General features: G+C 30.7%; 1 protein-coding gene across 2 annotated transcripts in view; it reads left to right on the top strand.

Annotated features, from left to right (window-relative positions):
- The window catches only part of Fancl (FA complementation group L), a 62,832-nt gene that overhangs the window by 36,134 nt on the left and 12,412 nt on the right, over positions 1-14,286 (top strand). For both annotated transcript variants that reach the window (XM_076833275.2, XM_076833274.2), the window contains one exon: positions 2,654-2,722. In XM_076833275.2, coding sequence (XP_076689390.2) covers positions 2,654-2,722 — 69 coding nt within the window. The remainder of the gene's footprint in view (positions 1-2,653; positions 2,723-14,286) is intronic.

Here is a 14,286-nt window from a genome sequence, read left to right as displayed (position 1 = left end):
ATTGTACAAATGAACGGTTCTACTGTGACATTTCCATACATGCATATAGTGTGCTTTGATCATGTCTCCCCTCTTTTACTTTCTCATATCTCTCTTCTTTCTCCCATATTTTTACTTAAAAATAATTAAATACCAATTTTTTAATTAAAATTTGTTTTGGAGCATTTGTTATCAAACTTGTAAAATGGAAATTTTTGACAGTTTCTGGTGGTTTTATATATATCTATATAACTTAACTCTTAAAAACTGTCTTAATTTTGGTCAAGCTGATTTGTGACATTATATATATACTACACTGTACTTAGTACTACTGTAGTTCAGACTATTTTGAAAATGAATATCTAGGATGTTATTTCCTATTTTAATAATTCATAATAAATCCCCAAATGCACATAAATTTGCTCTTTTTAAGTTTTATGTAATTATGTGAAGTTTATTATGTAAATAAAATCACTCTTAATTTGTGAATACAATTAACATATAAAATATACCTGTATTCAACTTTAATAGATATGTATTAAAGCCACCCACATATAGATTATTACAGTTTATTATATACATGTTATTATCTTTGCATAAGTATAATATAAAATATATTTGAAAGATGTTATCCTTTCACAGATGACACAGTAGTCGTTATTGTATTTGGGATAATATTTATTACAACCTGCTTTTTTGTTTAACTCTTTGTGGATCTTTTTCCATATCTGTGCATTTGTACCATTTACTGTACTGAGTCTCACTTGAATGTAGGATTTTATTCTCTTTTAGCATAATGAGCTATGAATGTATATACTCAATGACTTCAAAGGCCACAGATATTTTACTAGATATATTTACTTAGAATATAGTAAACATTTCATTAACTTCTTATTGTATATTGACAATTTATTTATGTTAGAGAGTTGATCTTGTTCATTATTAGCATCTCTGGGAAAGAAGTAGCAGCAACCCAAAGGAGAACTAAACTTTCCATTTTGACCCAAGGAGATTTTAAGTGTGCATAACTTTTTAAAAAAGAATCATCACATTTTAGAGAGAAATGATATTTTGTAATACTGTTGAGTTTTATCAGTTTTACTTATGAAACAGTCATTGAAATTAAATAACTCTTCCAAGGTCATATTAGCTAGTTAATAAAGGTGGAACCAGAGAGACCTGAGGTCTCTACCTGTGTTTACTTTGAGACATTCATGACTTTTTAATGTAGTGTACACATTGTTTTTTCCAGTGATTATAGCAACTGTGTTCTGATATAATAATATCACCTTATGATATTTTGAATTGTTTGAAATAGGCTTCCTTATCTCAGCCTGATCATTTTTCATTTTACAGAATTTAAGCACTGTAATATTTTTATGTGGTTTTCTATATGTCTCTGTATTATTAGTTTTATATAACCAGATAGTATACTTTTGTTTATTCTTTGTTTTTTCTTTGGTACCAGGAATTAATACCACTTAAGGTTAAGGGGTGCTTAACCATTGAGACACATCCCCCTCCCTGTTTATTTTTTATTTTGAGACAGGGTATTGCTAGGTTTCCTAGGTCCTTTCATAAGTTGTTGAGGCTGACTTTGAACTTGAGATCTCCTGCCTCAGCCTCTGCTGAGATTACAAGGGTATGTGCAGCAGATACTGTTTATTTTTAGCCAACTGATCATTATATCAGAATGTTAATTTTTGAAAGCATCTGCTTTGTGCTGGTGTTTGTTAAATATTATAGTGATGATTTTTTATCCCCTTTGGCTTTTCCAGTGAAATACTGAATAATAAGATACTGAAAAACATAAAGGTCTGAATTAACTAAGTTTGTTAAATGAAAGTTTCCCTAAAACGAATTTTCTTTTAGCAAATTTAGTGTTTTAATGGAAAGAAATGAGTGCTTTTAATTATGTGACTTTGAAGATTTCAGAATAGAATTTTATTATAATCCTCTGATTTTCTAATAAAAAATTAATTTTAAGAAAAAATATCTTTTGTCTTTGTCAACTTAGAAACCTGATTTTTATCTACTTGCTAAAAATACTTGTTTTTATATGGAAAATTCATTTTTTTTAAAAAAAAATTCTTTTAGTTGTATATGGACTCAGTGCCTTTATTTGTTTTTATGTGGTGCTGGGATCGAACCTAGTGCCTCACACTTGTGAGGCATTTGCTCTATCACTGAGCTACAACTCCAGCCCGGAAAAATCATTTTTTTAAATTGATAGTTATGTAGTCATTCTTATGCATATCTTGGTTCTTTTATCACATTAACTATTTAAATGTTACTGAAGCTATTTGAGTTTAAATTTTAGACTGGAAGGAATTAAATATCAACTATTTTGATTCTGTATTTTAAAGATAAAATGAGATTCAGTGTGAGTCACCCTCAGATCATAACATTAGCAGCTATCCTGACACTAACTTAGTTCATGTTTCTTTGCTTAACATTGACTGTTGTGGCACACTAAATCACCAAACTTTGTACCTCATGAACATAAGTTGACTGTTAATGAACTCTCCATATCACTGTAATAGTAGAATAAAAATATTTATATTTAGTGCATTTGCAGTTATATTTTTCCTAGTATATTCAATTTTTTCCAAAATACCTTGAGTGAAATTGTCACAGAAAATCAGAAATGACCAAGTTTTATGCTTTTTCGTAGTATCCCTCAGAATCACCAGATTGTTTTGTGGATTTTCCTGTTCCATTTTCTGTTTCCTGGACACCACAGGTAAATTCTTAAATTTATTTTAAGTAATTAAAAACTATATTTTTTAAAATCAAGAAGCCATTATAGGTTTTAAAGTGATTTATTTTCCAGTTTTCTTAGAGCATTCTTTTATAAACAAGCCTTATACAATGCTTTAGTTATATTTTCTAATAGTTAATGTCCATTATTTCCTTCTTTCTCTGCACACACTCACACACATTATTCACCCTCTAGATTTTTAAGTTTCATTTTTCAGTGAACATGCAGAAGCCCTCTTGACATCCATTTTGTTTTTTAGTTTAAATCCTAAACAACCATGTAGAAAACAATACGCAATAAGTGTAAAAGTGAATGGAAGTTTTTATACTGCTAAAATTTTTAACGTTGATGATATTATATCAGAATCTTTATCATAGGAAAGTAAAAATAAAAACCCTGCTATTTGTACTCAGTTTTCATGGTTTTAAAATGTTTGACTTGGTTTATCCTTGAACTTAGATTATGTATTTTCTTTTTTATATGTTTTCATATATTCATACTGAAGAAAAGATAATAGAAGATTCTCCTGCTTCTGTTAATTTAGTTTCTCAGTACATTGGTTATATCTAACAAGCTGATGTTTTAGAAGTGTGTTGTAAAATGTACATGTAGTCATAAGGTGCTTTGGATTATTAATAGTACACTCACAGAATTTCATGTGTGATTTTTAAATAAGTGGCAGAATATGGTTATTAAAGTTCGCAGGATAGTCTAATAGACATTGGCCTTATCTCACCAAGTGAATTGTGATAGTTGATAGCAAAAAGGAGAAAATGTTTCTATTCTTAGGCAAAGAGAAAATGAAGAGTGATATTTTATGAATTTTCTGTGAATGGAAGCTACCCATTTTTTTGGTTAGCAAAATTTGGTTAGGTTCAAGTAAAAGTTGATACATATATTTTAAACTGTACATACACAAAAGTAATTATAAGTGAAATTAGTTTTAAAAAGTTTTTAAAGTTTAGACAACATTTAACAGGTTTTAAGTAGTCTTAGGTGTCCAAATATCACTTTAATTACACACATTTGTCAAAAAAATTACTGTTCTCATTTTTTTTCTTTAAAAATAAGTCCTGTTTCTCTCAGGGGAAATTGAGAAACAGCAAAATAAAGGAGAGGAAGAGCCTTTGATTTACTTTGGGTATTTGATGTATGTTATAATTTATTAAAAATTTTTTCCAAAATTGAATCATGTATACATGATTGTATAACTTTGAAATACATGTTTTCTATGTGGTTCTGAAAGCTTTATCTTTCTGTTTTAAGACAGTGAGATCATGAGAAAATATTATATCTAGATTTTATTACTCTTTCCAGATATTATCTTTAAATCACAAATTAATGTTTATCACAGTTCCAAATTTGAAGAACATAGTTTTGATGAGTTTTTTAGTGTTGTTTTAAAATGCAGATAACTGTGCAAACTTTATGGAAAAGTTTGTATCAAATCAAAGTTAGTTTGTGACTGCTAGATTGGAATATCTTTGAGGGCAGTTTCTTTTAGATTTTGTATCCCTACTTAATACTGGTTCAGGGCCTTGTATATGTAAGTTTGGGGTGCCTATAATAATAATTTATACTCAAGGTATTGAGTTAATAGTTATTAGTTTTTTTTTGCAGTTGTGCTAAGGAAACAAAATTGATTAGTAACTGAAATATCATACATTTTTTCTGAAGTTATATATACACTGATATTGTTAGCAAAATACAGATAAAATTACAGTGGCTTTTTATCCATAATTTAAATTTCACAGGTATTAATGTTTTTCATACTTGCTTCAGATATATCTCTAGTTCCCCCCCCCCCCTCTCTTTGATAAATAAAAAGTTCTGGGAACAGCACAGACCCCATTACCTTTTCAGTTCTTTCTTTCCTATTTGCTTTTCTGCTAAGGAGTTATCTCTTTTCTCTGGAATTGAATTGATGTGTATGCTATCCTTACAGACTTTTTACTACATTTTATTTTATTTTATTTTATTTTGGTAGTGCTGCTTCTAGTTTTTTTTTTTTTTTATTGGTTGTTCAAAATATTACAAAGCTCTTGACATCTCGTATTACATATATTAGATTCAAGTGGATTTTGAACTCCCATTTTTACCCCAAATACAGATTGCAGAATCACATCGGTTACACCTCCACATTTTTTTACTACATTTTAAAACTGTATTTGTAGTTTGATTTTTTTATACAATATTGTTTCAGTGACTTATCCATGATTTTTGTGTGCCTAATACATTTTTATCTTAAAATGCTGTATATCATTCCATTATGTCCATCAACCAGTTAATTTAGCCATTGCCCTGTTGATAAGGTTATTCACAGTTTGTTACTAGCAGTTCACAATGAAAACTTTTACATGTTTCCTGGAATATATATGTTAGACTTTGTGTATGGATTATTCCTAGAAGTGAAAATGCTGAATTGTAGGGAATATACCGCTGAGATTACTGCTATTCAGCTATGCATAGTAATCTTACTTTCCCAAGTGTTATTATGATCTTAGTTAATCTGACTTTAATTCTTTATCAAGAATTGATAATCATTATTATTATGTTCGTAGTCTTTGCTTGAGATTTTTTTTTATTCTGAGCATTCTTAATTTATTTTGAATCCCAATGCTTTGTTGGTTATGTGGAATGTAAATATATTCTCCCTATGGCATATCTTTTAACTTTGTATATGATATATGTATCATACAGAATTTTAATGTTCATTGTGGTCAACTGTATCAGTCTTATCCTTGTGTTTTCTGCCTTTTCTGTCTCAAGAAAATCATATCTTTTTTTTTGAAAAGGTAAACTCCTATGTATAATTTGTTCTAAAAGTTAACAGTTTTCACATTTATTTAAAGATGAGATAGCAATCTGAAATTATCTTTGCCTATATTATATGTTTATATACAATTTAGAAATATCTTCTTCATTTGTGCAGGTATGGGAGTAATTTTAGTTTTTCTTTTACATATAATATTAAAATTTTGAATGTTTAAAAATATTTATCAATAAGAGTCTAGCTAAACATCATAAAGATTTTGGTAATGGTATTAGCAGTATGAACTCTGAGTCTTTTAGTATGATGAGGTTGGCAATATTAGTTAAATGTATTTAAATGTAAGAAGCAGTATGAGATGACTTTGCTTATGTGTTATCCTTGCTTACTGACTCACCAGAAAACAATTCTTGTGGGTATTTTCAGTTTTAACCATTTTTAAACAGTTGTGGTTTTTATGTAGCATAAATGTTACCATTGTAATCTAATAGTAAAGTTATATTCAAGAGACTGTAAATAGGTTTCAGATAATTGATTTTAAAAATCATTGTCTGCTTTTGTACATTTTCTCTTTGGATTCAGTGTTTCTGGACTTTACACTTCAAAGATCTTTATTTTCTTTTCTTTTTGTAATATAATAGACATGGCTTTGTGGCATCCATATTAAAAATGGGTAATTTTCCTTATGGTCCCTGTCTTCCTGCTGAGTTGATAATGTTTTGATGTATTTTTCTTTTGCTCTGATGAGAGGTCTGCTGCTGCTGCTCTGACATATTCATTTGGATGAATAATTATAACTTGCACAATGTCAAGCTGAAGATGGTAGGGTTTTGTGCGTCATGACAAGCCTAGTAGCCAGTGCAGGTGTCTCACAGCATGATCAGCAACAGCCAGTGTATTCTGGCTCAGAGGAGACATTTAGAGTAGTAAGAAATCAGCACCAAGGGCAAGGCTGCTGCTACTATTGCTACTGTGATATGTGCCAAAGAAACACAAAGTGCTTCTCAAAGACAAGTGTCTAGATACCTCTTTAAAGATATTTATTTTATTTGTTTACCCAGTAAGTTCTCTTTTATAGATTTTAACACAGAATGTAAGAACATCTCATTGTTTTTATCTTCATCTACTTCCTAACATCACATGTCCCCTAAGGTATATCCTTAAAAATCTGCTACCTTTAGAATTTTTACATTCAGGTCATATATGTCAATAGTGTTGACTAATGAGATTATAGAATGTGCTAATGTCAAATTATAAATGCACTGATAATGTGATTAAATAAAAATGAAATCCATTTTGTCCAGATCATTGATCAAGCAAAAATGGCTGCTAAAATTGCAGTTCTACCTGTAAATATGCTATTAGGTACAAATATGGTGGAATATCCTTGCCACAGGCAGTTGGGATTTTCAGATCTGGTTAATGCAATAAGCAGTGGTATTTATATTTTTTATCATGGAAATCTGATATTCTTGGAATGGTGCCATGAATGAAGAAGAGCAAAACTAATGATAAAGCCTCTGGCTGATAATCTGATGGTGAATGAAGAATTTGTAATTAAAGGAAACAGTCCTATTACATAGCAGGGAGCATGATCCATTAGTTAGAGCAGCACACTAGCAGTTGGGTATCCTTGGTTCTGTTTACAGTTCAGCCATTGACTTAATTGTATAATTTCAAACAAGTCACATGATTGTCCTTTGCCTCAGTTCATATGTATGTGAATCTTTTTTCTCTCTCACAGATATGTTGAGAAAATTAAATTTGGTTAATAACAAATCCAATATCAGGGGTACAGACAAACAAAACTTAATTATTCACTGTAAGTAACCTGTGTAAGTTCTTTTGAACAACAAGATTTTAATTTTTGTTTTTTTGTTTGTTTGTTTTTGCTGTCTCTGTCAGAGAACTCATAGTACTGAATTTTTGTTCATTCCTAAATTGGTTAATTACATATGCTTTTGCTTTCTTGGCAATCTTAATTGTTGTTGCCACAGTGGTGTGGATAAAAAGGATCAAAAGAAGAAAAGTTCATTATTGTGATTATGTGATATGATAGAAAAGTATGAGAGAAGGAGTAATGGGTTCTATTAGACTCAGTCTATAATTAACTGCCTTTCTTTTTTTTCCTTTTTCAATAACTCATGTATTTTAAAAATACTCTGCATTAATTCCAAAAGAGAAGGAAAAAAGAGGGAAAATGGTAGCAGTCAAAATTAAGAAAACAAAAAATCACCTTTTATACCTTATTTAGAATTGGAATCTTACTGGATAATAGTTTCAAAAACTCTGTTTTGTTATTTAGCAAATTTCATTTTCAAAATATCATTGATAATATTGTACATGTATTATTCCAGATAATCCTTAGACTCACTTGGGTTAGGCCCAGGGGTGGGGCAGTGTCTTGGAAGGAGTCAACGGTGTAGTAAAATCATTAACCTCATGGCCAGATGCAAAACAGAAAGAGCAAGGGACTGGAGTCCCATTATCCCCTCTAAGAGCAGATCTTCATGCCTAAAATATCTTAAAGGTTTCTATTACCTTACAGTAACACTACTTTGGGGATCAAGCCTTTAATACGTGGACCTTTGGGAGATATTTGAGATCCAAACTATAGCAGTATTATAATTTGCTATTACATTCTCTTATATTTATGCTAACTTTTGTTTGTTTCAGGCATTGTATATCAATTTCCCACTGTGGATAATGAATTGGCTGCTCTCTCTCTCTCTGTCGCCACTCTATATACGCAAGAATACTTCTTAATCTCTTGTTTTTTATCAATAATTGTATTGTAATTTTGATGTAAATATTCAATGTTTATGTCATTCTGACTATGTATGCTATGCAAGTAAACAGTATGTAGTTAACTATAATTATTTTTCCTTCAACATCTTGGTTTTGTTATTCCTAAAGTTAAGAATTATCTTATTTTTTTATTCACTGAGTTTTCTAAATTGTATATAACTCATTTAACCCCATATACCTATGATAGATCTAAGTAAATGTTTTTAGTGGTCAAACAGATGTATGAATTTGAATCTCAGTCAGTTACAAGTTAGATTAAAGAAGAAAATATGTACTATAATTTCAGTTTATTTCAAGTATTATTGAAGTTGGTTGAAGCTTTGTAGAAGATTTGAGACCTGTAACTGTGAACACATGAATGACATAGTTCTATGAAATGGTAAAATTCTTATGCGAATTTGGAGATCCCAAGAAACTGGTTTTATTGAATAGGTTGTTTGTCAGGTGCTTTTACTATTACCTTAAGTTATAGTTTAAATGATTTACCTGTTGATGTTAATCTGTCTTCACTGTAGATGTTCATTGTAGTCCTCATAGTTTATTCTGCAGGACTACCGTAGCATAGCAAAGTCTAAACTTCTGGATGAAATCCTGTCTCTGTCTTTACCAGTTCATGACCTTATATATATTGTTTATTTAACTTTATAAAAAGAAGGAAATAATAATTTGTCATAGATTGCATGTTGGAGTAAACTGAGATAAGAATGAAAGTCCTGTTGAATTGGAAAGTGCTATATGGAGATGTACAAAGTGATATAAGGAGTTGTGTGCATTGGTGAGCTTTTAATAAAATAGAGCTCATGTGGAAAAGAAATAATATATGTTTACACAAATTTATATTATGTATTTGTATAGACAATAGATTTAGGGAACCAAACCAGAGTATTGGAGTTGGTTAATTGTGGAAGCAATGGGGCAGTATTATTATTATGTATTTGCATATACATATATGCATAAATACATAGTAACAAATAGTTGGTCTATTATTGAATTATGTATACTTTTAAGACTTTAGTTAGTGTTTCCATTTATATGCAGCATTAAGGAATTTTCTGATGTTCAAAATGAAATAGGGATGATTGATGAAAAATAACTACCAATTTCACCAAGTATGTGGATGTAGCAGATGACTATATATTGTGTAAGAAAAGATAAAAGATGTTAAGAGAAATATTATTTGATTTTATCGGTTAACATTGTTCATACTTAAATAAACTAATAATGTTACCTTTGGAGTAAATCAGTGAAATATTTGTACATAGCAGATATCCCAAGTAAAAGAAAAAAAACAGTTTATAAATGACTTCTTAATGGTATGTTTTATATTTTTAAATGCTTTTGAATACAAGAAAATTATTTTAGCTAATTATCCAGTAAAGTTAATTTCTTACAACCCACATACTGTTTATTAACATTCTCTACCTCAGGTTTTGTTCCTGTCAGGGACTCTGGTGAATTGATAGGCTGTCTATTTGTACTTTTATTATTTTTTTTTAATCCTAGGGTTAATTTGGAATGTGTGGGTGTTGATGTGCTTGTGAATGGGAGTATTTTTATGTTTTAAAACATTCTTTTAGAAACATTAGCCCATTCTAAAGGTAAAGTCTAGTATGTTTCAGGCAGAAAAATTCACTAAGGAAAAGTGTTAATTCACATATCTCTCAGATATCACTAAGAGATATTAGTTCTTTCAGCTAGGAAAGAACTCCACCATATTTTTATAGTGAAATAGATGTTGAATGTTAGAAGCCAATTCAATTTAGCAGATAGATGTAGGGAGCCAAACCAGAGTATTGGAGTTGGTTAATTGTGGAAGCAATGGGGCAGTATTTATTTAATGATGTCACTATTTGTGGTTAGTTCCCTGGCTCTGGCTATGAGAGTAGAATGGGCAGTCAGCAATATACTAATTTTCTGTTAGACTTAACTTTATTTGATGTAAAGATTTTTGTTGCCATTTATTTCTTTATTTCATTGTTTTTAGTATGAATGATTAAAAATTAGATAGAGCTAACTTTTTTTGCAGCATAGGTTATACCTTTATTTGATATAACCTAACTGGAATGAAAAGCTGGACTGGTTTATATTTTTTACTAATTGGCTTGTTTGTTTAAAACAAGGATCGCTAAGGACAAAATCGAAAGTGTCTATTTTCAACATGCACTAGACAGACTTTTCTTTTTTAAAGTAGAATTACTGCAGTCATTCTATGATGGCTTCACATGAGATGATTGTTTCATTTGGCTTTGCGGGCAGATACCCTCTTCACATGAATTGAAAACAGCTAATATTTTAATGATCAGTGGTCAATTAAATAACTTAAGTATTGAAGAGATGATAAATTCTTTGTGGATTGCTTTGACAACAAACAGCATTTGATTAAACAGATTCAGTTATAGATGTATCTATAGAAAACAGTTGAGAACATCATCAGTGAAGCAAGCAAGAAAGATCAAGTGAACTGAGTATTTAGAAGATTTATTACCTCTTTAAAGATATCTGATTAGAAATATTGCAATCAACATTAAAATTTTTTAAAAAAGTTTAATCTTTAATATTTCCTTATTCTATTGAAACTTTTGAATTCCCTAAAGATAAAGATAAAAATGGTTATTACAGGATTTATCTGCAAGTGTTATAAGGAAGTATAAAAAAATCAGAATGGGAAGCAACTGTTGCAAGTACCAGAAAATTATGCTATTAATTTAAGTGTCATCAGAGCACAAAAGATCATATTCTGGGACTATGTGAACATTATTAAAATACTGGAAATAATAGTACTTAAGATGAAGATATTATACTCTAAGATCTGGTTAAGTGACTGACATTATTGCTTCACTTCAGGTATTATAAAAGTAACAAAATGCTTTTAAAGATAATAAGCGTTACATTTTAAGATTGGCAGTGTTCACACTTTCCTGCTTAAGTGCTTTCCTAGTTTAACGTAATTTAATAACAGTTATGGGGGAATAGCTAACATCTTAGTTCCCATATATATCTTTCTTCCTTTCTTCTCCAATATATTCATATTTTATATATCTATGTAGATACTTAAAAGTTATAGACATAGGTATATAAAAGTGATATAATTTCATTCTCTTAAGTGATGGTGTATGAACTATGACTGTTATACCTTCTTTATTGTTGCTATAAGGAATATTGCTATTCTGTATTTGTTTTTAAGTTCCTAATTGTTGGGGAAAAAAACTATTATAAAGGAGCTACAGCTATATAAATCCATTACCATCCAGAAATCTGAATTTTGTTAAAAAAACAGCTTTATTGAGGTATAATTGACATATAAGCTGAACATACTCAAGTGTACACTTTGGTGTGTTTTAACAAATATTTACCCATGAAAGCATCTGTACAATCCAGATATATCCAGATGTGACAAATAAAACCCAAGTGTCCTTCCCCTTTGTAGTCCCTGTCTCCCGTTCTTTCTGTCTCTGCTGTCTCTTCCCTAGTCCCTCTGCTTTCTATCGCTAGATTAATTTTCATTTTGTAGAATTTACATAATTTTTGTGATTTCTGATGTCAGTTTTCTTTCTACAGTGTAATTACTTTGAATCACTTCATCCATGTTGTAGTGTGTTCATTTGTTTTTTATTGCTAAGTGTTTGTGTGTGTACCACATAAATTCCACATTGACCTGGGGATATACATGTGGGTTGTTTTTAGGATGTGGCTATTACAAATAAAGCTGCGATGCACATTAATTCCGTGTTGTATAAACATGTTTTCATTTCTTCAGGGCAAACACATAGGAGAGTAGTGGCTGGATCACATAGGAGGGGTATATTTTTAACTTTATAAGAAATTGCCAAACTATTTTCTGAGCTGGTTGTGCTGCTTTCCATTCCTAACAGTAGTGTTTGAGGCATCTTATTCAGCTGCTTCCTTGTTCACATTTGGTATGGTCACTCAGTTTCATTTGCATCACTGTAATCTGCATTTAATGCTCTCTCAAAAGTGATTTTAATTTACAGTTACTGAATGAACAGTGGTGTTGAACATCTTTTCATGTGCTTATTTATCATCCAGATATCTTTGTTGAAGTGCCTGCATATTTTTTGCCTAAATGCCTACATTAAAGGAGAGACACATCAAATTTATGGGTTGGAAGATTTATTGAATCTTGAGGCAAAACTTCTTCCAATAGACTTTTTTTTTTAATTTATTTTTTTTATTCTTTTAGTGGCTGGATCAGGTGCACCACTACCATTTCACCCTGACTGAGTGAAAGTAGTCTCCTTACTTCAGGTCAACCAGTGGTGGAAGTTATCCACATATGTATAAGTCTTCATGGCAACAGTTAGTGTTGATCACAGGGCACTACAACTTAGTCAAGTTGACATTAAAAACCAAGAATCACAGTAGATAATAGAAGTAACCTCTCTTTCATTGACATTTTTTCCTCAATTAGTTTTGCAAAACCTTAGGATGAAAGAACAAATTGTTAGTCATAAGAAGGGTTACTATTTTTGAAGAATTTATTTACAAGTTTTCATTGAACTTTTATTAAAATAAAATTACTTACCTAAAAAAAAAGAAATCAGTTCTCTACATATTGATCTGTAGATTCAGAGTAACCCAAATCAAAATTTGAACATTTTTTTTTACAAATTGAAAAATTATTTTAAAATTCATATAACAATGCAAATGACCTATGCAATAATTGAACTAATCCTGAAAAAAGAACAAAGTGGGAGAACTAACCCTACCTGAACTAAAAACTTGTTAACCCACCTTTTTTAAGATAATGTGATACTGTCAAAAGGTAGACACATAGGTCACCGAAATAGAAAATTTTGGAAATAAACTCATTCATATATAGATAGCTGTTTTCAACAAACTTGCAAGGACATTTCAATATAAGAAGGACGGTCTTTTTAACAACTGGTGATGAAACAATTGGATGTCTGTGTGTCAAAAAGAAGAGCTTTAATAATATATCAAATTAGTTCCTAATGGATCATAACCCTAATGTAAAACCTAACACTACAAAACTTCTAGAAGAAATACGGGAGAATGTGTTCGTAGCTTTAGGTTAGGCAGAATTTTCTTATTATACCATGAAATACAAAATTGGACTTCATCAAAATAAAAAATTTCTATCATTGAGAAAGGTACTGTTAAGAGAATTAAACAGCAAGACACACAGACTAAGAGAAAATATTTAGAAATCATATACTTGATAATGCATTTGTCTTCAGAATAGGTCGAGAACTCTCAAAGCTCAAGAAAGCCCATATATTTCTAGTTTCTTAAGAATATATTATAATTTCTTAAGGATAACCCTTTTAGGACCATTAAGGCTGTATATAAATTGACTTTTTGTGAAAAAAGTTTCCACAGTGTACTTACTTAACTCAGAGAATTGAACTTCATGTGCCTGATGACCTTTGGCTAGGTGTCAGATGATTTCTTCCTACTTCACTTCCTCTGCAACACTCTGAGCTACTTTGCTTTAGTCAGCTTCATAATGGTATGTCTTCACAAAACACCCCACCTCACCTCAATTTTACCATTTTCAATTTTCTCTCTCTGACCAAGGGTACTTGGGGGAGCCACTAGGTATATGTATGTGTGCAAACCTGGAAATGTAAGAAAATTAATCCTGCTAAAGGCAATTTGACCAGTGGGGAATGGAAGCCAGTAATAAATGCTTCTGGATTTTATTTCTGGGACAGGAATTCCTTAGAATTCTTTACAGCTTCTTGTAAAGCCACCATTAAGCACAGTGACTGGCCCAAAAACACACCCTTATTTTCGCTTTTTCTCCTGTCCAGTCCCCACTCCCACTCTCTAAGTTCATTTCCAACACACTTTCCTCACATAAGCCTTTGTCTCAGGCTTTGCTTTCTGAGGGGATCTCATACTCGAATTGTGATTGTCATATGCTACAGACAAATATGGCCTAGGTGTTCTAAGTACAACACATACGATGGCCTGGAAATTCACC

This window comes from Callospermophilus lateralis, chromosome 14 (assembly GCF_048772815.1).
Source record: "Callospermophilus lateralis isolate mCalLat2 chromosome 14, mCalLat2.hap1, whole genome shotgun sequence".
Classification (NCBI taxonomy): Eukaryota; Metazoa; Chordata; class Mammalia; order Rodentia; family Sciuridae; genus Callospermophilus; species Callospermophilus lateralis.
The sequence above is the reverse complement of the archived record's forward strand: the minus strand, read 5'-3'. Positions and strand labels throughout refer to the sequence as shown.